This window comes from Sinocyclocheilus grahami, unplaced genomic scaffold (genome assembly GCF_001515645.1).
Source record: "Sinocyclocheilus grahami isolate Dianchi unplaced genomic scaffold, SAMN03320097.WGS_v1.1 scaffold206.1, whole genome shotgun sequence".
In the NCBI taxonomy this organism is placed as follows: domain Eukaryota; kingdom Metazoa; phylum Chordata; class Actinopteri; order Cypriniformes; family Cyprinidae; genus Sinocyclocheilus; species Sinocyclocheilus grahami.
The window spans coordinates 523,311-550,252 of record NW_015505385.1 but is presented as its reverse complement, the minus strand read 5'-3'; the positions used below and the strand labels follow the sequence as shown (position 1 = coordinate 550,252).

General features: G+C 35.8%; 1 protein-coding gene across 1 annotated transcript in view; it reads right to left on the bottom strand.

Moving 5' to 3' along the window:
- Window positions 1-26,942, bottom strand: part of LOC107595638 (ras-related protein Rab-26) — an 83,801-nt gene that overhangs the window by 42,110 nt on the left and 14,749 nt on the right. The window contains exons 3-4 of the mRNA XM_016286117.1: window positions 9,131-9,172; window positions 2,680-2,746 (exon numbers count right to left, since the gene is read on the bottom strand). Of these exons, the coding sequence (XP_016141603.1) occupies window positions 2,680-2,746; window positions 9,131-9,172 (109 nt within the window). The remainder of the gene's footprint in view (window positions 1-2,679; window positions 2,747-9,130; window positions 9,173-26,942) is intronic.

Here is a 26,942-nt window from a genome sequence, read left to right as displayed (position 1 = left end):
GGGCTGGTGTGGACGGCTCTCAGAAAGCTTTAGTAATGCGTTAAAAACTGAAAGATTAACAATGCACTAAAACAGTCTTGAAACTCAAAAGCTACAAACACAAACAGAACACAAAACAGCTACTCTGCATACAAGAACGCGGATTTTGTTATAACAATCTGTCATTTGGTTTTGCTTTAGATGGTCGGTACTTCAAACCAATTGCATTTCACTGCAGATCTAAGTGGCTCTTTCTGTTCCAGGTAGGCTGAAACGGAGCACAAAAGCCAGCTTACATTTAAATTCAGTGGTGCATCTCTCTTAAGGTGTATGTTTGGTACAATTTTGAGAGATATTCAGGCTAAATTAAACTAAAACAACAACAACAAAAATCATAAAAAATATATATACATAAAAAAGACGAATAATTGCTACAACTTTAAATAAAATTTAAATGGATAACAAAAATAAAATATTAAAATTAAACTTAATCTTAATAAAAACAAGAATAGTAACTAAAATAACACTGTTTTGAACAAATCAGTTGAATGAATCAATCAATGACTCAGGATTTAGTTTCATAATATAATTTCAATCATCTTTCAGTATTCAAAACGTTATATTTAAAACATTACTTTGTATTAAATAAAAATATATAGGCCTATTTCATTTTTTTCAGACAACATTCATTTTTAGTTTCAGTTAATAACACTGCGCCAAACATGTCTTCGGTGTGCTTTACTACAAAATTTGCACATAAACACCATTTTGCATCATGTTTTCTGTTGGCTACACAAAAGGTTCAGTATAAAGTGATCTTCACAGCATCTTAAATGATCTGAAATGAAATTACTATTACGAGTTTAGTACTATGATGGCTCTTTAGTGCTGTGTGCCAGAACAATTTCAAGAAGAAAGTCGTATCATTACAGAATTCAAACTTAAGAGAGTAAAAGTCAAACTCTTAAAAGTCTTAGAGTAAAATTGCAAGAAAAGAAACACTTCATGTGGTTTAATGTTCTAAAACAATGACCAAGAACTGAATTTCTCTCTCATTTTTCATGTCATAAATATTATCTACTGCCGAAACAAGACACAGCAATAACTTTTATAGCCATTTGCTCTGCCATAGAAAACCATTATAAGGAGAAGAAAAAAAAACCTTTGCACTTCATGCACAGCCCCACTATCCATCTACATGCAAGTTAATGAAGCCAGGATATTAATGCAATGTTCGTAACATTTCTCTATAATGGTTTTCTATGAGTGAGAAAAACCTTAAAATAAAAGCATTGTTTCTTCCTCTGGATTACGCTGTTGTTGTTTTGGCAGGAGATCATGCTTGACATGGGAAATGTGAGAAATTTGGTAGTCACATATGAGTGAATCTCAACTGGTGGGTTGCGAGGTCTGCTCTGAAAGCAGACAAACAATGCTGAATGCAATTGATGAAATGCTGCTAACCATATAATCATGCGCAATTAGGATGGCAAAATAAATAGGTATTAGAAAAACGTTTCCCATTTCTTTTTTTGTTAACATCAAATGGTGAAATCAGAAAGCATTTTAGCACAAATTCATCTGACATCTTTGCAGAAGCTTCCAAATAAGACCGATGCGTGACTTCTCACAAACAAACAAAAGTACACAACATAAAAGAAAATATGACGCACACTACATCAAAAAGGATTCAAGGGTAAATTGCACTCCTGCTGAGGTTTATGCATTTGCAAAATTAATATTTTCTTATTGCTATTCAGTTCAAAACAAAACTACATGAGATAAAAGAAAATATGATTCCGATTACATCAACAATGGGTTCACTGCAAAAATGATTTGCTTACGAAGTATTTTTGTCTTGTTTATTTTTTCCCAGTAAAAATATCTAAACATTCTTAAACCAAGATGCATTTAATTGAGACGCAAAATTACTTAACCTAAGTCTTGTTTTCTGAAAAATAAATAAATCCAAAATGAAGTGAGTTTAAGCTGAGTTTAATATTCAAACATTAGCGTGTAAAAACAAACGCAAATACACAAAATAAAAAAAATTACTCTGACTACATCAAAAATTGGTTTGACTAAATCACTTTCTGCTGCTGTTTGTGCATTTACAGAATGTATATTTTCATATTCATTCCTATTCAGTTATAAACATGTCCGTTTTTGTTAGGCCTGTGCAGTTCATGGTAACATGATTTTAATTGTACAATAATCTGCTGTGTTGGGTCGCCACTTAATGTCTAAAGAAAAATATTAACAAATTTGATATACAATGTGCATTTAAGTCTGGAAGAGAACGATAAAGTGCAGGAGAAATAGAGTGACAAAACGGCTTGGATGTGCCATTTTTAGAATTCTATTAATAAAAGCATCAAATACGTCTTAGCAAAAAACCATTTCCAATATCAGAGACCAATTATAGCATTGCAATTACTACTCAGAATCTGATTGTAACTTTAACACCACAAAAAAAATCCTACTTTCTTAATCTATTTTTTTTGTCTCATTTTCCATTAAAAATATAATGAAGACATTACAATTAACTTGATTTTTCTTGCTCCATTTGCAAGGCAATTAATTTTATTTAATTTATTTTCTTTTTTTTATTCTCATTTTTTCTTCAACCTCACTTTTTTGCTCTATGTATGTAACTTTTTTTGATAAAGAAAAAGATTTTTGCAGTACAATGCAACTCACCGTGAGCGTCTCGGTAGTAGGCATGCGTCACGCTCCTGAATCGCTCCTGTCCTGCCGTATCCCAGATCTACAGAGCAAGAGGAGACACAAACATTACCTGCTTCATTCATACATTCAACACACACACACACACACACACACACACACACTATAAAATCAGGTTTCACTCTTCACTATAAAAGCACTTGAAGTGAAGCAGAGGAGCACAAGCTTTAATTAGCCGATGTGGTAATGGCGTGAGGTGGAGGACAAGAATGTGGATTTATGGCTGAGGTCGAGACCTATTACACCATCCACGTCCTGATAAGAGCACCTGTCACACACACGCAGAGACCTGTCGGCCAGGGTCATGTTTCACACTGATGAAACTGAGCGAGAAGACATGAATGCTGATGAGCAGAACAGCCTGCCATTAACAAAGTCTGAGAGATAATGCGCGCACACACGCATACATACAAATAAGCATTAAAAAAAGCATCATAAGTGGCTTCAAGTCATTTGAAGGCATGCAATAGTTTTGTGTGACAAACAGATTCATTACGCTGTGATTTATAATATGCACATACAGTATATTAATTTAAATTTAAGGAATGGATTATCTGAAAATTAACAATTGCTGAAGATGCGCTCACTCTCAGGCCACCCCAGATGTAGGTGAGTTTGCTTCTTCGTCAGATTTGGAGAAATTTAGAAATGTCAGAATGAGAGTCCAAACAGCTTTACAGATTAATCCAAAAGTAATCCACACCACTCCAGTCCATCAATTAACTTTTTGAGAAGCCAAAAGCTGTGTGTTTGTAATAAACAAATCCATCATTAAGATGTTTTTAACTTCAAACCATTGTTTCCGGTTAAAATACGAGTCCATAATTCTTCCTCCAGTGAAAAAGTCCATCTCCTGTTGTCTCTCACATCAAAATCCACACACATATTTGTTTAGAGCTAGGAACATGGTTTCTCCTACCTCTGCTATGCTGATAACACACAGCTCTACCTTTTATTTCAATCAGATGATCCAACGGCTAACTGTTCGGGTCTCGGACTGCCTGACGGACATCTCGGCAAGGATGAAAGAACAGCACCTGCAGCTCAACCTGGCAAAAACAGAGCTTCTCATCTTCCCAGCCACCCCATCATTACAGCACCAGTTTACCATCCAACTGGGCTTATCAACAATAATCCCATTGAGTTCAGCCAGGAATCCTGGGATGATCCTTGATGATCGGCTGACCTTTAAAGAGCATGTTGCAAAAACAGCTTCTTGTCCAGGCCCTTGTCATTCTAGGCTGGACTATAGCAATGCTTTTCTGGCTGGACTTCCAACATGTGCAATCAGACCTCTGCAAATGATTCAGAATGCAGCAGCACATCTTGTTTTTAATGTGCCCAAGAGGGACCATGTCACACTGCTTCTCATATCTCTGCACTGGCTTCCAGTCGCGGCTCCCATAAAGTTCAAGTCATTGGTGCTTGCCTACAGAACTGCCATAGGCTGCGCACCCCCTACCAACACTCTCTCCTTTGCATCGACATCCCCTCCAGAAGCCTGCAGTTGGTAAATGAGCAGCGGCTCCGTGGTCCTATTGTAGAGAGGCACAAAATCACTCTCAAGGATGTTTTCTTTCACTGTATCCTGTTGGTGGAATTACCTACCAAACTCCATCCGGACAGCCAAATCCCTCACAATCAAGTCAAGCAGCAGAAGAGGACAGCAGTTTGTAAGTGTTTTGTTTTCTGTTCTCATTAGATTTTAGCGTGGTTGTCGTTGCTAGGAAACATTGTTTTGATCACTGTGTTTACCGTGGTAGACAAGTGCTCTAGTCGCGTTTGTTCTCGTGCATATCACGTGACTTTCCAGTTTCGGTTTGCTAAGTAGTAAGGTGTGCCCAGCTAACTTCAATAACAAGTAATCAGGCAAGTATAAAATTGGTTAGTTCACCGCGGCAGCCCTCGTGTGAAGACCGACGAGTGTCCATTAACTCTACCTGCGCGACTCCACCGAGCAAGGACACCAACAAGGCACTTGAGTATTGCTTTTCTCCCTGATGTTTTCTTTCACTGTATCCTGTTGGTGGAATTACCTACCAAACTCCATCCGGACAGTCAAATCCCTCACAATCTTCAATAAACTTGTTAGAAGAAGCAGTCAAGCAACAGAAGAGGACAGCAGTTTGTAAGTGTTTTGTTTTCTGTTCTCATTAGATTTTAGCGCGGTTGTCGTTGCTAGGAAACATTGTTTTGATTACTGTGTTTACCATGGTAGACAAGTGCTCTAGTCGCGTTTGTTCTCGTGCATATCACGTGACTTTCCAGTTTCGGTTTGCTAAGTAGTAAGGTGTGCCCAGCTAACTTCAATAACAAGTAATCAGGCAAGTATAAAATTGGTTAGTTCACCGCGGCAGCCCTCGTGTGAAGACCGACGAGTGTCCATTAACTCTACCTGCGCGACTCCACCGAGCAAGGACACCAACAAGGCACTTGAGTATTGCTTTTCTCCCCTTTCTTTACTTTTTGTGCAGCCTTGTTCTCATATACTTTAGACAATTGTACTCACTATGTGCTTTCAAATCTCTACTATTACTACTAACACTCGGAAAGCACGCATTGTACGTTGGAGGCAGGCCAATCGTAATAATCCACAGCCTGTCCCTATGTCCTCTACTACTTTACTCTCTCTTCCATTTGGTCTCTAGAGCTGCCAGTCTGCTGTAAACAAATCAGAATTTATTTCTTCTATTGCTACTTATTCCGGTCTCAACCTCATGGCCCTAACTGAGACTTGGATCAAACCTAGAGGACACTGCCACTCCTGCAGCCCTCTCCACTAATTTCACTTTTTCCCCACACCCCTCGCGTGATTGGGAGGGGTGGAGGTACTGGTCTACTCATCTCAAATGAATGAAAATTTGATCTTCTACCATCTCTTACAGGCAACAGTTCATTTGAATCACATGAAATTACTATTACCCACCCTGTTAAAATCCACTTTGTAGTTGTTTATCGTCCCCCAGGTCAACTGGGTAGCTTCTTGGAGGAGTTGGATGTGATACTATCAAACTTTCCTGAGGATGGTACTCCTCTGGTACTGCTCGGTGACTTCAACATCCATCTAGAAAAACCCCAGGCTGTTAACTTCAACACTCTGCTCGCCTCCTTTGATCTCAAGCGAGTGTCTACTACGGCTACTCACAAATCAGGTAACCAACTGGAGCTCATCTACACGCGCTATTGCACTGACAACACTTTAGTTACTCCATTACACACTTCAGACCACTTCCTCATCACTTCTAACCTCACACTAACTCCTGACATAGCACATACTCCTCCACAGGTCACCTTTTGGCGTAACCTACGCTCACTCTTTCCCTCTCGCCTATCCTCTATGGTTTCATCCTCACTTCCTTCACCCTCTCAGTTTTCAGCACTGGACACAAACAGTGCTTCTGACACTCTTTGCTCCACTCTAACATCTTGCTTGGACAACTTTTGCCCCCTTTCATCCAGACCAGCATGTGCTACCCGCACTGCCCCTGGCTGTCCCAATGTTCACCGTGAACATTGCTCTAGACTCAGGGCTGCAGAGAGGAAATGGCGCAAATCAAAAAACTTGACCGACCTTAGCGTGTATCAGTCACTTCTTTCTTCCTTCTCTGCAAATGTCTCCACTGCTAAAACAACATACTACCACAACAAAATTAACAATTGTTCAGACTCTCGCACGCTTTACAAAACTTCTCTTTTCTTCTCTGTCCTCCTCCCCTCCTCCTTCATCAACTCTTACAGCTGATGACTTTGCAATATTCTTCATAAATAAAACAAGAAACATCAATGACCAATTCTCCACACCACAAACCGATGATAACTTCATAATGACCAATACACACTCTCTCTCCTCCTTCTCTCCACTCTCGGAGACGGATGTTTCCAAACTTATCCTTTCCAATAATCCTACTACCTGTCCACTTGATCCTATCCCCACTCACATACTTCAGGCCATTTCTTCTTCAGTCATACCTGTGCTTACTCACATTATCAACACCTCTCTTCACACTGGTACATTTCCCACAGCATTTAAGCAGGCTCGGGTAACCCCACTGCTTAAGAAACCCTCTCTCAATCCAGCACTTTTAGAAAACTACAGACCGGTATGCCTTTTTCCGTTCATTGCAAAGACACTTGAGCAACTCTCTATGTTCCTTGCACAGAACAGCCTCCTGGACAACAACCAATCTGGCTTCAAAAGCGCCCACTCAACTGAGACTGCCCTGTTCTCGGTTACTGAAGCCCTGAAACTGGCAAAAGCAGCTTCCAAATCCTCAGGACTCGTCTTGCTGGATCTGTCTGCTGCTTCTGACACAGTTAACCACCATATCCTCCTGTCCACCTTCATAAAGATGGGCATCTCAGAAAAACACACAGCTTTTGGCTTCTAAAGCATTAATTGATGGACTGGAGTGGTGTGGAGTACTTTGGATTATTGTGATGTTTTTATCAGCTGTTTGGACTCTCATTCTGACGGCACCCATTCACTGCAAAGGATCCATTGCTGAGCAACTGATGGAATACATTTCTCCAAATCTGATGAAGAAATAAACTCATCTACATCTTGGATGGCCCGAGGGTGAGCACATAATAGTTCATTAATAATAGTTCACTAAAAATAGCTCTTTAATGGCATCACTATGAAAACCCTCTTTTGGAATCTATATGTTTAATAGTACAACACTAGCAACCCAAAGGTCATGGGTTTGATCCCCAGGGTATGTAAACTGATAGAAATTAATGCCTTGAATGCAATGTAAATCGCTTCAGATAAAACTGTCTGCCAAATGCATAAATTTAAATGTTAATTTTTTACATTTTAAATAAATAAAAATAACAACACAATGGTGACTCTCTGAAGCCAATATGAAGTGTGAACTTATGAATAAAAATGAGTGATTTCATTTTTAAATCAGATGCCGACTCTGTCTACGCTTCTGCGTCTCAGAAATTCAAACTTGTCAAGACACATTACATATTACATATTTTCCAGTTTATGTTTTAAACACTTTCAGAAAGAAAAACATGCTTTTGTGTCTCAAACTCAAGCACGTTGCACACAATAAGAGCAATTTCTAAAACAAACAGAGTCACCAAAGAAAAAGAACAAACTGTTTTACATCTGATTCAAACAATCTCTTTTCTAACCGTATTTTTACATAAATACAATTTTTTTTTTTTTAAGTATTTTGGGGTGAACTATCACTTTAAAAACGAGATTCATGCACAGCCTCAGTAATGAGGTCCAGTCTTGATGTGTGAAAACACGGATTCACAACGTAAGCATGTGGGAAGATTAGTTTTGCTTTGAGATGTTTGCACATTTGACCTGACACAGCGTTTTTAATAATCCCTATCAACATTAATTCACCTATCAACCACTCACCCTGTTCAACAGTCCACAATAATTACACTGACGACCTTAAAAACCATCTGTAATGCTATTCTCTGATTATGCGTGCAGGTGAGCGGGTTATGAAGCTGTATGTCTGGTTAAATCAAACACGCAGTAGAGTCTGTGTTTCCATTCACTAGTGCGAGGCATGCGGCTAATGGAGCGTTAAAGATTAATGTCATCCTCTTTAAACTCTCATTAGAGCTGATCCTCGAGATGCGCGTTCATTGTTTACTTAGTCGATATTAGCCAGAGGGAGCGAAGCAACATGGGAACATCCAAATGTATCACCTTAGTATTTAAAACAGCACAGATAATTGGAGTTGCTTTGAAAGGAGGTAATTAAATCATCTAATTACTCAAGAGTTTATTGAGATGATACAAATGCCCACAGATGGTATCAAATTTAAAAGCTTGTTACATTAAAAGTATGAGCTTTAGTAACTGATTTCATTCGTATTATTATTCACAGTACTTTACAAAAAGTTAGAATGGTACATGTTTGTATGAGATATTACATTTAAAGCTTATAGAAAAGGCCAGCTTATACATGCCAGAAGATCTGTTCTGGTCTATGCTGGTTTGACAGTGGTAAAGTTGACCAATTTGTTTGGATCTCCTGATTCAGACCAGACCACTTTTCCACCAAAGGAAGCGTGATTATGGAATTGTATTTTAGTTAAAAACATCTTAATGATGGATTTGCTTCTTACAAACATGCAGCTTTTGGTTTCTCAAGACGTTAGCTGACGGACTGGAGTGGATTACTTGTGGATTATTGTGATGTTTTTATCAGCTGTTTGGACTCTCATTCTGACGGCACCCATTCACTGCAGAGCATCCATTGCTGAGACACTGATGCAATGCTACATTTCTACAAACCTGATGAAGAAACAAACTCATCTACATCTTGGATGGCCTGAAGGTGAGGACATTTTTGGCAAATGTTCATTTTTAGGTGAACTATTCCTTTAAGCTATCATTAAAAAGTTGCATGCAGAAAATGATGCTCACCTGTAGTTTAACTCTCACACCATCAATGTTCAGAACCTTATTCTGCAATAAAAGAGAAAAGAAAGATCAGTCTTGCAAGTCATGGATTTGAACCGCTCCCTGCTGATGTCTCATTAGCGTTTAACTTTGGGTCACTGAGCACAAGCGGTTCTGCTTTCCTGGAAAGCACCGCAGATCCATCACGCTTTGAAGGTGAGATGTCAGCAGACAGTGTGGACCTTCCGACTTTGAACTTTTATTAAATCTCTAGAGATGCTACTGCCATGTTACACAGCTCTGTTCGGCTTCAATATGAAAGTCCAAAAATAGGTCTTTACTTCTATGAGCACTGAGCAGTATATATGAGTGTTCATTTAAAAATAAATTAATATTTTTATCGATCAAGGACACATTAAATTGACCAAAAGTGACAGTAAAGACATTTATAACATTTACAAAAGATTTATATTTCAAATAAATGCTGTTCTTTTGAACTTTTTTTTTTCAAAAGATTTATATTTCAAAATAAATGCTGTTCTTTTGAACTTTTTTTTTTTTTCATCAAAGAATCCTGAAAAATAAAAGATATCAGTTTCCACAAAAATCTGAAGCAGCACAACTGACTTCAACATTGATTAGAATCTTCAACATATTAGAATGATTTCTGAAGATCATGTGAGACTGCAGACTGGAGTAATGATGCTGAAAATTCACAGGAATGAAATGCATTTTGCAATATATTCACACAGAAAGTAGTTATTTTAAATTGTAATAATATTTCACTGTTTTTAATCAAATAAATGCAGCCTTGGTGAGCGGAAGAGTCTTTTATTAGATGCATACATATGATGCCACTATATCCAATTACAGTTACTGTTCATTTAAACTTTTATTACATATGTTGAATATAGGATTTTAAGTTGCATGTATAGCTACTTTAAAACCTAAATTTAAATCTCAGCAACAACCAAAACAGAAAAACATAATTATTTGTGACATACATTTTATCACACGCTTACTTTTTGTATGTGTTGTTTGCAAAATGAAAATGCATTAGCAGTAAATCTTTTCAATAAGTTCACTGTTTACTTTACATTCTCTGACAGATTTTCCCAGCGCACACTGCAAAAGACTCTAAACTAATCGATTATCAAATTCGGTGGCATTTATTTTAACGATCAGTTTATCCATTAGTTGTTGCATCTTTAATGAGCATTAACAGAAACCTTTGAATTTCACTTACTAGCATCTTTCTAGCAACAAAACCTGTGGAAAAATGCCACCATGATGGGCATCATTTCCTCCTGTCACACTTTAATTGAGTAAAGGTCTGTTTATAGGCCTTCTGGGAGCTGATCTTAATCTAAGCGGATGCACATCCTAATGAGTGTGAATACTACATGCTCTCATTAAACCATCACTGTCACACCTAATGATGAGTGAGAAAATGAACAGCAGCATGTTTAAACACACACCAACATTGCACAAACACACGAAGAGTTGTTTGCTGTCAGCAGTTTACGGACTTGTTGAGATCAAGGCTAATAAAGTCATGGCAGGTCTGTTTTATTTCCCTTCCTCTGTTGTAGCTGTAGAGGACGGCAGGTTTTTCTGCTTGAGTAGTGCTAAAACCATTAAAAACAATAGCTAACAACTGCGCTGTCATCTTCCGCACCAAGGACAAACTCCTGGCACGTCTTGACATCAAACCGCCGCACTCTCAGCGCGGAGCACATGCTAAATTGGAAGGTGTGACACTTTCCTAAAAAAGCTCTGTTTTGGTCTCTCTCTGCTAAAGCAGCGGGCCGTCAGGACTCGGGTCAGTACAGCTGTCATTGCATCAGAATATGACGGTAGTTGCTGGTGATGCATGATAATAAACCTGCTGTCACACCCAGCAGCAGAAACTCACATGACACACCGAGAAAGTTTAATTCAGGAACAAACCAGAACAACATGACAGACGTGAGAAGCAATACGCCACACATTACAGTGATTTAACATGGTTAAGAGAGGACGCACTACGCATTAAACAAAACTGTAGTAACAGTAAAAAAAAATGCCTATAAAATTATGGTTAAAAAATCAAATAAAATGCCAATATTAAAATTTATATAGGACTACTGTTTTGTCATTATAAATATATAAACAACATAGAAATAATACAATAATAATAATAAAGATTACATATAATGCATTCAAATTGTATGTTTAATTGATATACATATTGCATAGATAGGTCTACTATTTTGTCTACATAAATTATACCTATTTATATATAAATTAAAATGACACAACCTACTATTTACACCAAAAAGTATGCCTATACAATTTAAATTTACTATCTAATTTATTAATTTATTATCGCTGTGTGTGTGTGTGTGTGTGTGGAGCAAAATGATAACACAGGAGTTGAATGAAAAATTCATTTGTGACAATTATTGACACACAAAATTAAAACTATGTAATATTACAATTCTGGCTGATATGATAAAACAATTTCATGTTATGGCCAAAAAAAATCAATAAACATCCAATATTAAAATGATATAGTACAGTTAAGTAGGAGTACTTGCATGGCTCATTAATATACAAAATATATCATATCAATATATAATAGCATGGCTCATGGTTACAGGTGTGTCATTTTGCAATGGCCTCAAACTCAGATCACCCGATTATACCAGAGTCAGAACTCTGCGTTTTATAATTCATCACAGTCCTACTCGGACTTCATGTGGTGATAAGCTGATGTGGCTCATCGTAGTCTTAGTGCAGGTGGAGGTCAGATTCATTGTGCTGCTTCTCTCTCCGTGATGGCGATGATGCTCAAGGTGTGCATTGTTCAGGAAGAGGGTCTCTGGGCACTCGTTAGTTTGGGTCATAAAAAGGGAGGACAGAAATCAAGAGACTCAGTGAACACCTACACTTCTGCCGTCTGAGTCTGAGAGCCATTACATCCGCTTCACTGTGTCATCAGAGCCGCAGAGAAACGGCCACAGCCTTTGTGAGAACCGAGTTGTAAACGAGCCGTTTTTAGACCAGAAGTGTGATTAAACCCGGCGACAGGAAAGCAGACCCACATTATAAACAGTCTCCAGAGAAAAACGCCAACAGAACGAGGATCTGATTACATTTCCGCTCTTTTGAAATTAAGCACATGAGTGGATTTCGATTATTCATCAGCATTATTATTAGATCCAAAACAATGTTACTGCCAAAATCTCAAAAGTGTTGAATTATTAAAAAATACTTGACTGAATAAATTATATACACACACACACACATTATAAAAAAATAAAATAAATAAATAAATAAATATATATATATTAGATATTTTACTACTTTTTACTATATATTACACTATTTTACTATTTAGATTTTGTCTAAAATTTTATATTATATATGTATTTTATATATAACTTAATTACACAAGCCAGATATTTAGACAAAAAAGTAACCCTATATGTATACATGTTATATACAAATGTATATTATTAAAAAATGTATAATATATATATATATATATATATATATATATATATTTATGAATATTCTTTTGTATGTATATTATCAATAAACATCCAATATTAAAATGATATAGTACAGTTAAGTAGGAGTACTTGCATGGCTCATTAATATACAAAATATATCATATCAATATATAATAGCATGGCTCATGGTTACAGGTGTGTCATTTTGCAATGGCCTCAAACTCAGATCACCCGATTATACCAGAGTCAGAACTCTGCGTTTTATAATTCATCACAGTCCTACTATAATTATATATATATATAATTATGAATATTCATTTGCATGATTCTTATATCCAAAGCGGAGCACAAGCAGCGTATGCTGTTACACACATCTGTGCATGTTTACATTAAGAACTGGCCTAATGAATCGAATTAAGTCCCACAGGAGCGTTTGTGTCAGTGTGTGTCTGTAGGGAAGCTTCAGTCGATCACACGTCTCTCAGCAGGTGACACTATATTCAATCCTGACAGCTTCACCAGCAGCATTGAAAGGCTCATTTATTTAATGATAGTTTTGCCTCTTCCTGTCATCAGACAGGTTGATTGATTGAATAAATGAGAGCCGTTCTGACAAAACATCGTGAAAGCAGACTGATACAAACACAGGGATGCTGCGCTACACAGAAGGATTGATGCAAGTGAACTTATTCCACACTCTTGTAGTCTATTATTACTATTATTTTTCTTCGCTACATTATCATCACATATGTATTTCTGATTTACCCACACTACAAGACACTCAAAAACTAAAGTCTTAATCATTCATGTATATTACAATTAGGGTTGAAAATATCCGGTAAGTTTCCGGAAACTTTCCAAAAATCCTTGGAATATTCCAAAAAATTCTGGAAAGTTTCAGAAATTTACTGGAAATTTTCCACCTTTCTGCAACCCTAATTACAACTAAACATATATTATTTTGTACATATACATTAATAAACATATAATTTATTAAGGCAAAACAGTATGTTTTTTATGTTATGTCCAAAACCAATAAAATTACATTGGCCTACTATTTTGTCTTAATAATGTACATATATATTTTATTAAATATATACTATTTTGTCTAAATTAGATTTGAATGAATATGTACTATTTTGCCTCAGGTTATTACAGTATAGTTAATTAAAACTAAAGCCATAATAATATTTTTGTTACTTTAAATAAAATAATAAAAAACTTATATAAAATATAAAAAACCTTATTTTATTTCAGATATTTTTCAAGGCAACATTTCTCATTTTCATTTAGTTTAACTTGATGTACTAAAATATAGCTGAAATTAAAATAATAATAATTTAAAAAACTATATAGACATAATTGAAAGCAACAATAACTAATCAAAATGACAAAAGCCCAACAAAATTACTAAAATGTTAACAAATATGAAAGCAAAATTTTTTTTTAAATAAAATCTTATTAAAAACAAAATCTCAGTAATACTAAAATAACACTGCACTGTAAAAAAATGGCAGTGAATTTAACGGTAAAAATGCTACAGTAAAAACCTGTTAAATGGTTAACGGTAAATTCCCCTACGATATACGGTGAAAAACTGAATTGGACATTACATGTTAATTTTACGGTAGTATACCGTTTCTGGAAGTGAAAAAGACCGTATAATTTACAGTGAATAACCGTAAATTGACATTCCCGGAATTCCCTGCGTTACATTTCAAATTTGATGTTTTGTTGTTGAAATAACTGTTTCTTCTCAGTTTTATCTTATCAGTTTTGTACATTAGGGTTGTGTGTTACACCTAATGTTGTTAAATTAATGTTTATTGCATTATTTCAGCTTCATGTGTGTTACCGTGATGGTGTTTAGTGTTTGTGTGAATGACGCTGTGCAGCTTCTATATATGTTATTATTTAAAAGCTGCTTGTGATGGGCTTTGGTTCATCATGTGACTTTCTCATCACCTCCTGCATTTGGTGGTTATCAGTGAATTACAAAGCTACAAAACAGATTTCAATACTTCAATAGGTTGGTATATTAACATTATATCAGTTAATGAAATTACGGTATTTTACTGTAAATTTAAGTTAAAACCGTAAAACCTAAAACGTCGCTACCGTAGTTTTTACGGTAAAATTTACGGGATTTTTTTTACAGTGTGTTTTGCCACCAATTTTGTCTAAATAAATGATAAAACTAAATCAAATAAATATATATAATTTATTTAGAAAAACGGTAGGCAAAGAGAAATGCAGCTCAGGTTCAAGTGTATACATCAAACTAACCCTCATATAAACGATTAATGTCACGGAATTATATTCAATAGTCCATTATCCACAGCACAATAATGTTCATCTTTAGAAAGGTGATAAAATCCATTAAATGAAGAAGGTCTTGATAATATATTTAAATGCCCCACATATAATGATAATGAGTCTGTTAAGGGTAAAGGATTTATAGACTCACAGACGGATTCATTCATGGATAAAAAGCTTATATAATCAGTAATGCTAAGTGACCTTACTCTGCAGAAAATATCCCACTCTAAAAAACTCAAACTTCAGTTCAGCTACAGCTTTCCAGTTTAAGTATATTTAAATTGGCTGTAATTTCAACTCACATTTTAAAGTTAAAGTTGAAAATGTTTCAATTATTCTGAGGTAATGTAATAAGATATGTTGCCATGACTTTTATCATTTTTAAAATTCTAATCATATGGTTGTACACTATTTTTCAAAGTTGCAAACAAAACTAAGATTACTAAATTTTATAACAAAATATTAGTTCAGTTGTTCAAAATGTCATGTTCAGTTCAGTGTGTTACTTGCCAATTCTTTCTAATTGTTTCTGAAATTTACTGGTAATTGTTTCTACAACCTTTTTTTTTTGTGCAACTAATTTTTTTTTCAATTAATTTTAATTATATTAAACTGACTTTAAAAATCATGCTGAATCGTATATATCTTACAAAAAAGTTGAAATTGGTTAAATTATTTTGAAGTAAAATAATGGAAAAACATAAGTTGTATGTTTTGTTTTTGTTTAGAGTATGTTTTGTTTTACAATTACACTTTTTGCAAATGTTTAAGTGAATTAAATTGATTGATATACACACACACACACATATATATATATACATATTCGAAGTTGCAAAGATTATTGGATTGTTTTACAAGAAAATACCATTTAAATTTTTGTACTTCAAAAGTTTGTTTAATTCAATGCGTTACTTGCAGTTTTTTAGCATTTATTTGTGAAATTTACTAGCAATTTCTGAGTGAAAGAAAGTCATTTCAACACATTCTGCCTGTTAATTTTAATTATATTAAAGACTTCTACAAAACCGGGTTAAATCGTGTGATTAATGTAAAAATGCTGAAATTATTTTGAGTTCAAGTAATGGAAATGCATATGCTGCCATGCCTTTTCTTCTGATATGTAGTGTGCACGAGGTCCAGAATGATGTTGGCTTTCCTGAGACGCTGAGGATGAGCATCACACGTCACACTGACATTACAGCTGCAGGAGGCAGAGAGCAGCTCAACACTCTCCTGATTTAATTACCATCAGACACCTGGGCTTCCCAGCGGCAGACACACACATATACACAATTTATGCAGCTCCGCTTCAGCCCGTCAAACATTTCAGGCAAACTAGCCCTCATACGCACATATTTCACTGTAGCTTATATACAGTAGGATCTCTGCAGGGATTCTTTTCTCATAATTTTACTCTTGCATGCAGCAATGTAATATGAGTATCACTCAGATACTATTATAGTTTTTTATTTATATTTTGAATTAGTTTTCATTTTAATTTGAGTCTTTCTCGTGTCTTTTAAAGTAATTTTGATGTGTATTTTTTGTAAGGGTTTTTTTTTAGATGTCTTTACAAGTAGTATTACGAATTTATTTTAATTGTAGTAATTTTAGTACAAGTTCAATGAAAATGAGAAATGATGCCTTGGCAATTAGCTAAAATAAAATAAGTATTATTATTATTATTACTTCGGTTTAAGTTTATTTTATTTCAAGTAACAAAAATGTTACGTGATGCAGGGGTGTTATTTTAGTATCACTGAGATATTAATAGTTTTTAATTAATATTAATTATTGTTTTTAAATTTGCTATTTTATATTAATTAATAAATAATTTCTTATTTCACATTCTGCTTTCATTCTAAATTTAATTAAAGTTTTAGCCATTTTTTTTAGTGTTTGTCATTTTTATTAGTTTTTTTTAATGTCCATATAGTTTTTATTAATTTTATAGTTTCGTTTTAGTTACTTTATTGCAAGTAAAACTAAACGAAAATGAAAAATGTTACCTTGGCAACTAGCTGAAAGTGTTTTTTTATATATTTATTGCAGCAGTGCTATTTTAGTATTGTTAATATACTATTATAATTACGAATATTTTAAATGAGTTTCTATGTTTATTTTAATTTTAGTTCAGGTTTATTTATTTTGTTGTGCTTTTGCAATTTTTATTAAAATTATCCTTTCTATTTAGATTTTTTTTTATTTTAAATATGTCTGTAGTTTTTAGATTTATTTATTTAAATTAAACTAAATGAAAATGAGATGTTTCCATGCCAATCAGCGGAAATAAAATCAGTTTAATATATTTTAAAATAATGTTTTAAATATTTTATTCCATTTAGTTAACATTTACTTTAATTCAAGTAACAACCTTGTTATGGTTTAGTTTTAGTTGCCTATAATACCCCTGTCTTGCGTCTCTCGGTCTCTCTGTCGAGGTGAGCAGGTTTAAAGCTCCTCTTTGAAGAATGAAGTGGTAACGAGAGTCTCACACTCTGAAAGCTCAAGCTGTAATTTCACTTCATTCTCTAACGCAACAATCACAGCAGTTTTTCAGCATTTTTGGTCTTTCTTCTTTCAGGTTTTCCCTGTGTCTGATTATTAGTCCTGCCTTTAATTTATTTAAAGTGCCCCTATTTTTATGGGTAATGAAAGGTTCATATATTGGTTTTGGGAGTCCTCAACAACAGGTTGACACGCGTGCAAGGTCACAAAACACTTTCATTGTCTTACCAAAGTACCCTCCTAATAAAGGTATATTTCTGTTTCAGATGGCTTTATGGCATCATTCGCCTTTTTCAATGCGTGTTCTACTGGATTTTGCATAAATTATTTCTGCAAGTAAATCTTTCCTGTCTTTGGGATGACCTGAGGAAAAAGACTGTGATAGAGATTGAGTTTTCCACAGAGGTCAAAGCTGTTAAGCTTCGCCGTGACCGGTATTGATCTCCTATGTTCTAATAGTTGTATTCTTCATTAAAATTCTTTGGTATAAAATTTCTTTGACTCTGTACATGTCTGACAACTGATTGAGGATCATTATAGGCAAATTATTTTCATGCATTGATATTGAAAAGCTAGAATCATTTTGTAATATGCATTTATTTTTACCTTAATTTCTCAAAGACTCCCAAACGATTCGTTTAACGATTCATTTTTCCAAATCCCCTCTTTTGCGTGACACTAATCTGTGGTGATTGTTCTCATTTTCATGTCATCTCGCCTGTAATGCCTGAAAAAGCAGTGTTTGTGAGCGCAGTGCTGCTTTGTGTTACCGGGGAAACCGCTGTTTTTAACGCTACAAAAGCACCACCTAGTGGCAAAGAATGAATTTGCATTTTCATTCAGACCAACACGAAGAGAGCAAGTGGGCGGGCAATATGCAAATGTTTCATGTTGACGTCAACATGGGATTCATTTAAAAACGACTCGTTTCAATGATTCAGAGTCGACTCTTTCTTTTGAGAAACAATAACTTTATACACGGTGCACGTTCAGATTTAAAACTTTGCAGGATGTTTTCATTCACTTAAGCGGTGTACACACTGCATGAAAGGCAATTTTCAGAAATCCATAATAGGGGCACTTTAGGCTGAAGCTCATTTTCTCATTCTTTTTCCATCTGTTTTGGGAGACTATTTGGGCTGGATTATAAATATGTAATATTCTCAACAATTTTCTGGTAATACCAAGTAAAGCAACATCATGAATATCGCAATGCATGTAATGTGCTTTTCATTTGCCCATTAAATTTCCATAAGAGCATGTCATTACACTAGTTTTGTGTGCGATCGCATTTTAATGGTATTCATTTTAATAGTGTCTCGGGTTTAAAACAGAGTTGGTAAGTTTATTGGTAAGAAAATTAGTTCAATTCATTTGAATCACTCAAAATGATGTATGGGTTCAGTAAGACTTTTTAAATCTTCAGTAAGGTTTTTAAAGTCTCTTATATTTATAAAATATATTTTTTAATTATTTTATAAAAATTATTCAATATTGTGAAACACTATTCCAGTTCAAATGTGAATAAATTAAACTTTTTTCTGTAATGGCAAAGCTGAATTTTCAGAGGCTATTATTCCAGTCTTCAGTTTTTTTTAATTATGTTTATTTATTTATTTTAATCTATTCACATCATCTGTACATGAAAAAATACACTGAAAAATAGCAACAGAACAGTGTGACTCCTCAATCTTTCATTTGACTCATAGTTCATATGAAGATCTTTGAGCATTAATGGGTTAAGCGCTTTGTTCCAGTTTTTCTTAAGTCTTCAGCATATCCTGGTCATCTGTTGAGTAACATTCGTTTGGCAGAGTCTAAACGAGAGGACGGGTCTGTGATCTGAGCTTCACCCAAGATGCTTCAAAGCTCAGCCTGAGAAGATGAACAGATGCCTGACCGACACAGACAAACACAGCTAGAGGGACAATCTTCCACACATCTTTTATATATGTATAATATATACATAACACACACACACACACATAAATAAAAAGAACTATTACTTGAAAAAAGGATTAAAAACAGAATACATTAAAAATAATAGTTTGGAATTGTTACATTTAAATGATGAATACACATTCAAACTTAAAATAGTAATTAAAATGTATGTTTTTGTGGTAATGAACAAAAGTAAATTACTGCCTGCACAAAAAATAAAAATAGTGCGGTCAAGTTGTTTGGTAAACGTGTGTTTATGGTTGTCTGTGTGTGTGCTGTGTGAACGGACACTCTCATAATCAACCCTAACGACCTGCTACCTTCGGACGCTGACAGGTGCTTATTAATATTCATCACCAGCAAATGCAAAAAGACTCAAAAGCTGCTGGGCAGGGCCAGCTGTCACTCAAACTCTCAAAACCTGACAAAGCAACTTCTCATGAATATTCATCCGCACTCATCTGCAAAAAACTCCAGAAGAGCTGCGCGAACGCCTCCACCACATATTTCCTGCTTTCCTGCTTTATGTGCAATTAAAATAATTCATTTAGCCGCTGAATGTATTAAGGATACATTGTGAACCTCTGAACGTATCTGTTGCTGTGCCGTCTGCTTAATCGTGCACAAAATAGTTTAATTGACCTTTTCAGCAGACCTTAAATGATTGATGAAATGACACGCCTGACACTTTGCCAATAAACAAGCATGAGGCTCACTGCTAGTCTGTGCATTTACATCCACATCTTTCTTAAAGCATAAGCAGGGCTCAATAATAAGGATGACATATTGATGCGTTGAAAATTACAAACCTATCAGTGATATTTTAAATGAATTTGCCATTTTATTGTGAACTTATAGTTGTTTTGAAGTTGCATTACAACTATATAATTTCTAAGTATTATTTGTAAACTTAACATTCGTTGAAAAAAAAATACATTGTAAAAAATTATTGTTCAAAAATTCATATTTAATGTAATGTATTACTAATTCTTTGCATTTGTGGAATTTACGAGCAAATTTGAGTGAAAATTGTCTCTAGTACATTTTTTCATATATTTAACCCCAATTAGCTACAATAATTACATACATTTTTATACTATATATGTATAAAATAATGTTAATAATTTTATATTTCATAAATTTATAAAATATACATTTTAATCATACTCTAATAAAACTGTTTCTACACACTTTTCAGTGTAAAATTACTGTATAATTGTCATGATCTCTAGCTGGAGTGCCCGTGAGCTTCGCTAGAGGGCACCCCATCCCGGACTTTACCACTCCATCAAAAACTTCATTTCCCATAATCCTTTGCCCGGACTCATCAACACTCACTCTTTGCACCTGTGTCTCATTTACCCTATATAAGTCTGGTTTAGTTTGTCATTCTTTGCGAAGTCTTGTGTGACACTGCATCTCTGAGCGTGTCTCCTGTTTCTATGTATCTTGGTTTTTGGACTCTTTGCCTGTGTTCTCTGCCTTGTTTAGTTGGGACTGATTGCCTGTGTGTTGACCCTTGCCTGCTGTCTGATTTTGATTCTGGACTTTTCTAATAAACACTGCATTTGGATCCTCACTCAGTCTCTGAGCAGTTCCGTAACAATAATTATAACAGTATAAAGTATTTTAAACACATCAATTAAAAATTATGAATTAAAATAAACTAAACAAATAAAATAAATATACACATTAAATAAACATAATAAATTTAACTTTTTTGTGTGTATGTGTGTGGGGGGAGGGGGGTAAGGGCAGTAATGAACAAAAAAAAAACTACGAGCCTAATACTTGCAAAATAGGAAATCCTAAAATAGGACACCATCTTTGCACTTTCATTGTAAACATATATTCAGCCCAATCTGTAATACTAGATTTTCCAGAAGGCAGAGCACTGAAGTGAACCATGCAGCGATTACACTTTCTCATTAGCCTCAACAGCACTGGAAGCATTTCTCGTTAACGGACAGAAAATTACTTCTGTCATTAGAGTTGGTCGTGGGGTTAGTCGCACCTTTGAGTAAATAACCATTTCCCTTAAATAATAATTAAATATATATATATTATATAATTATGTGTATCAAGGCAAATATTCACTGTATGCGTCCCCGTCTATGAAACAGGAATAGCAAGGCATTTGTGAGTTAATGGATTCACATGCAAGACTAAGCTGAGTGTGAAACATACTCTGTTCCTTTGTGTTTTATCATATAGAGTCCAGTCTGAAAGATTTTGTACAACAAGCCAGAAAACACAGATAAACACATGCATGTTAAATGACAATCCAACCTACTCCCATGTTTAACATGTTGCTAACACATTTTAGCATGTTATTAACATGACTTGACAGATTGTTGGCATGTTTTAACATGTTACTAGCAAGTTGCTAGAACGATTTAAAATGATAGCTTGTTTTAGCATGTTTAGCATGTTGCTAACTTGATTTAGCACGTTGCTATCATGTTATAACATGTTGTTAGCACATTTCCGCATTTTGCGAGCATGGTTTAGCATTGTTAGCCTGTTTGCTAGCATTATTAAGCATGTTGCTAGCATGATTCGACGCATTAGCATGTTTTAGCATGTTGCTAGCATGATTTGGCATATTGTTAGCATTTTTTAACATGTTGCTAGTATGATACAGTCTGTTTATTCTGCTAAGCTGAGTGTGAAATGTACTCTAGTGGGTTGTGTTTTTTAAATCATATAGCGTTCAATCTGAAAGCCACAAGATACAAACACATGCATGACAATCAACATGTTGCTAACATCATTTAGCATGTTGCTGGTTTGTTTTAGCATGATTAAGAACGTTGTTAGCATGCTTTAACATGTTGCTGGCATGTTTTAGCATGTTGCTAGCATGATTAAAGAGTTTGCAGTCAGTTTATTCTGCTAAACTGAGTGTGAAGTGTACTCTGTTTGTTTGTGGTTTGAGATTCAAGAGATAACATAAAATCTGAAAGTAGGCTACAACAATCTTGAAAACACGCATAAACACAATTCAACGTCGACTTCCATCAGTATGTATTGTCTTAATGTTGCAACACATTTTAGCATGTTTTAACATGTTGCTAGCATTATTTAGCTGCTAGCATGATTTAAGATGATAGCATGTTTTAGCATGTTGCTAGCATGATTAAATAATCTGCAGTCAGTTTATTCTATTAAACTGAGTGTGAACTCTGTTTTTAATAGTCCAATCAGAAAACATTTTGTACAAGCCAGAAATAAACACATGCATGTTAATGACAATCCGACCTACTTCCATCAGCGTACAAAGGACTAATACTGAACTAACGAGTCGGCGTTAAATTGATGGGCGTATTTGGCAGAGAAAAAAAATGCAGCAAAGGATCTTTTATTCTGACTTTCCATCTCCCAATCACCAATCTGTCTGAATCGCTAGAGAGACGCAGCTGATGTTATGAAAGCAGCTGCAGGCTCGCTAATCTGTCATCTTTCTCTGTGTTAAGGTCAATCGAGAGACCCGGACAGATGAATGAGAGTCCTCGACTGAAACAGAGGTAGGATTCTTCTGTGTGAATCTCTCACACTTCTGCAGTAGTAATCTGTAAGGAATCAATACACTCAACAATTCAAAGGAAAATTTGGAATGCACCAATGTATCGGCCAGTAAAAGCAATTATCAATTATCGGATTGTTTCAAAACAGTCAATAATCAGGACTGATTATATCTTATCGATCACAGAGGATAAACGTGTCGGACTGAAACTTATGTGTGCCCTGTTGAAAAAACCAGCATATGCTGGTTAGGTTTGTTTTGACGCTGGGATGCTGGTTTAAGCTGGTCATTTGCTGGTTTATGCTGGTCCTTTGCTGGTTTATGCTGGCAAAGGACCAGCATAAACCAGCAAAGGACCAGCATAAACCAGCAGAAGGACCAGCATAAACCAGCAGAAGGACCAGCATAAACCAGCAGAAGGACCAGCATAAACCAGCAGAAGGACCAGCATAAACCAGCAGAAGGACCAGCATAAACCAGCAGAAGGACCAGCATAAACCAGCAGAAGGACCAGCATAAACCAGCAGAAGGACCAGCATAAACCAGCAGAAGGACCAGCATAAACCAGCAGAAGGACCAGCATAAACCAGCAGAAGGACCAGCATAAACCAGCAGAAGGACCAGCATAAACCAGCAGAAGGACCAGCATAAACCAGCAGAAGGACCAGCATAAACCAGCAGAAGGACCAGCATAAACCAGCAGAAGGACCAGCATAAACCAGCAGAAGGACCAGCATAAACCAGCAGAAGGACCAGCATAAACCAGCAGAAGGACCAGCATAAACCAGCAGAAGGACCAGCATAAACCAGCAGAAGGACCAGCATAAACCAGCAGAAGGACCAGCATAAACCAGCAGAAGGACCAGCATAAACCAGCAGAAGGACCAGCATAAACCAGCAGAAGGACCAGCATAAACCAGCAGAAGGACCAGCATAAACCAGCAGAAGGACCAGCATAAACCAGCAGAAGGACCAGCATAAACCAGCAGAAGGACCAGCATAAACCAGCAGAAGGACCAGCATAAACCAGCAGAAGGACCAGCATAAACCAGCAGAAGGACCAGCATAAACCAGCAGAAGGACCAGCATAAACCAGCAGAAGGACCAGCATAAACCAGCAGAAGGACCAGCATAAACCAGCAGAAGGACCAGCATAAACCAGCAGAAGGACCAGCATAAACCAGCAGAAGGACCAGCATAAACCAGCAGAAGGACCAGCATAAACCAGCAGAAGGACCAGCATAAACCAGCAGAAGGACCAGCATAAACCAGCAGAAGGACCAGCATAAACCAGCAGAAGGACCAGCATAAACCAGCAGAAGGACCAGCATAAACCAGCAGAAGGACCAGCATAAACCAGCAGAAGGACCAGCATAAACCAGCAGAAGGACCAGCATAAACCAGCAGAAGGACCAGCATAAACCAGCAGAAGGACCAGCATAAACCAGCAAAGGACCAGCATAAACCAGCATCCCAGCGTCAAAACATACCTAACCAGCATATGCTGTTTTTTTCTGTCTCTTGTGTAGAACTTAGGGCTGTTAAAGTGTTAGTTCACCCAAAAATGAAAATTAGTTCTCACCCTCAAAGCATCCTAGGTGTATATGACTTTCTTCTATTCAGACGAATCCAATCGGAGCTATATTAAAAATGATCCTTGCTCTTCCAACCGTTAGAATGGGAGTAGGCGGGTATTTTTGTTCAACAGTCCAAAAGTAGTCAAATAAAGTGCACGCATCCGTAATAAAATGTGCCTCACATGGCTCGGGGGAGTGAAAAAAGGCCTCCTGTAGCGAATCCATGCATTTTTGTAAGAAAAATATCCATATTTAAAATGTTATAAACACTTTTTCCTCACTTCTGCTGACTGTCATATGTGCAAGCCTTTCCTGCGGATGATGGATGACGTTAAAATGCTTAAACAAATTGCTAACATGATTTAACATGCTGCTAACATGTTCTAACACTTGCTAGCATATTTTAACATGTACCTAGCAGGTTTTAACACATTGTTAACATGAATTAGCATGTTTAAACATGTTACTAGCATTAATTAGAACACTGTTAGCATGTTTTAACATGATTTCCACATCGCTAGCATGTTGTAAACACATTTTAATATGTAACATTAGCACATTGCTGACATGACTTAAAACCTTGCTAGCATATTCTAACTATGCTAGTATGTTTTAACATGTTGCTGGCATTATTTAGGACATTGTTAGCATGTATGTTGCTAACATGATTTAACACATTGCTGACATGTTTTATATTTACTGTACAATGAAACCAGAGAACTTCAGTATTAATAGTAGGCCTGCAATATACTTCATACTTAATAACGTAATCATTAATATTTCATGTCTAATTATTTACTTATGTGGCAAGTAGCCGAGCTTTAGTAATTATAATCATTAAAAAAGCAATTATAAAACAGTAGGTTAATTAACTTAACAACAACAATAATAATAATAATAAACAATTAGGTAGCAGTTCCACTAGATTTGATGATGATAATAATAATAATAATAATAATTAGAGTAACAGTTTTATTAGCTTTAATATTAATAATAATCAAAAACGACAAATTGGTACATTTACTGCAGCTACTACTACTAATAATTTAAAACCATAATAATTTTTCCAAACTTATTAAACTCCAAACCGTGCTTATATTTGTGAGAGACAGCAGGCAACATGCAGGTGTGATTGTGTGATTAATGCCACTGCTGTGACAAAAGCAGAATAGGTAATTGATTTAAATGTCTGAGTACACTGTCTTCAGAAGAGCGTGTTCTACCTCAATCCCCAGCCCAATTAATCAACATCAGATCATTACAGGATCAGCCAATCACCAGGCCTGCCGCGCTGTGCCCAGGGACTCGCTCTCGCCTCCTTTACTCCCTCTTTTGCCCTAAAAGCTGCTTAAATGATGCACGGAAACAGGCTGAAGCGCTGTGTTCTGATCTCTATGCAGCGCTGAATCTCTTCTGCTGATCTTTCAGCTCAAATGACTGAAGAAAGAGCTGATCACACGTGTGCTGGAGGACATAAGGGAATAGTGGAGAACAGTGTGTAGTGCTATCTGTGGAAATCAAGAGCCTGCTGTGTTTAATGAGCTTGTTAGAACATGAGTCTGAGGGTGCGACCCACACCGGGTCAAACTACAAGGAGCGTTTTCAAAAGATGCCAACATGCTGGAAGTTTCTGCTTTCGATGCAGCGGCGAAACACATAAAAGACCTATTCGTAGCACAAACTTCCAAGGCTGTCAAAACCGAATCACCTTGGTCACACTTTGACCGCTTTTCAGAGACGGCCGTGGCACAGAATCATGGGAAGGTTCTTGCTGAAATGCTTTTTTTTTTTATACTGAGTTAAAATAAAGTGGAAATCTTTGCAGGACCAGCTTGTTGGTATCACGGGTCAATGGTTTTCAGTGTTACACTACAAACATTGAAACGCTTTTATATAACAGACGCGGGGTCTCATGAAACAGACCACTTTTAACTAACACATTCGGATACTTTTTTGACCTGGAATAGATATAAAAATATCTAAAAACTGCACAGTTTCTAGTAAGGGAAGGAATCTTTGAAAATGCACCAAGACCCTGAAGACAACTATTTTACATCATCTTTTTTTCAGATTTTTTAACAGTTATTTGTAAAGTGATATAACCATTTAAAAACATGTTTCATGTGTGCATAGAGTACCATTAGGTGTATATTTTTAGGTATACACTTTTAAGGCTGAGTTTTGTTAATAAACATCAATTATTATTATTAAGTCGAACAGAATACATGTATGGAAGGTTGCTTCCTCTTGTAAAAGATAATTGTTTTTTTTATCCCACAATTCTGAGTTTTTTTTACCAGTTCATATCTCACAATTTTGACGGTTTTTTTTCTTCTTGTAACTGAGTTTATATCGTATGGAAGCCCATTTCGGCCACTAAATAAAAAATAAAACAAGGTAATTGCGACTTTTTATCTGGCAATTCTGACTTTATAGCACGCAATTGCGAGGTATAACGTCAAAATACT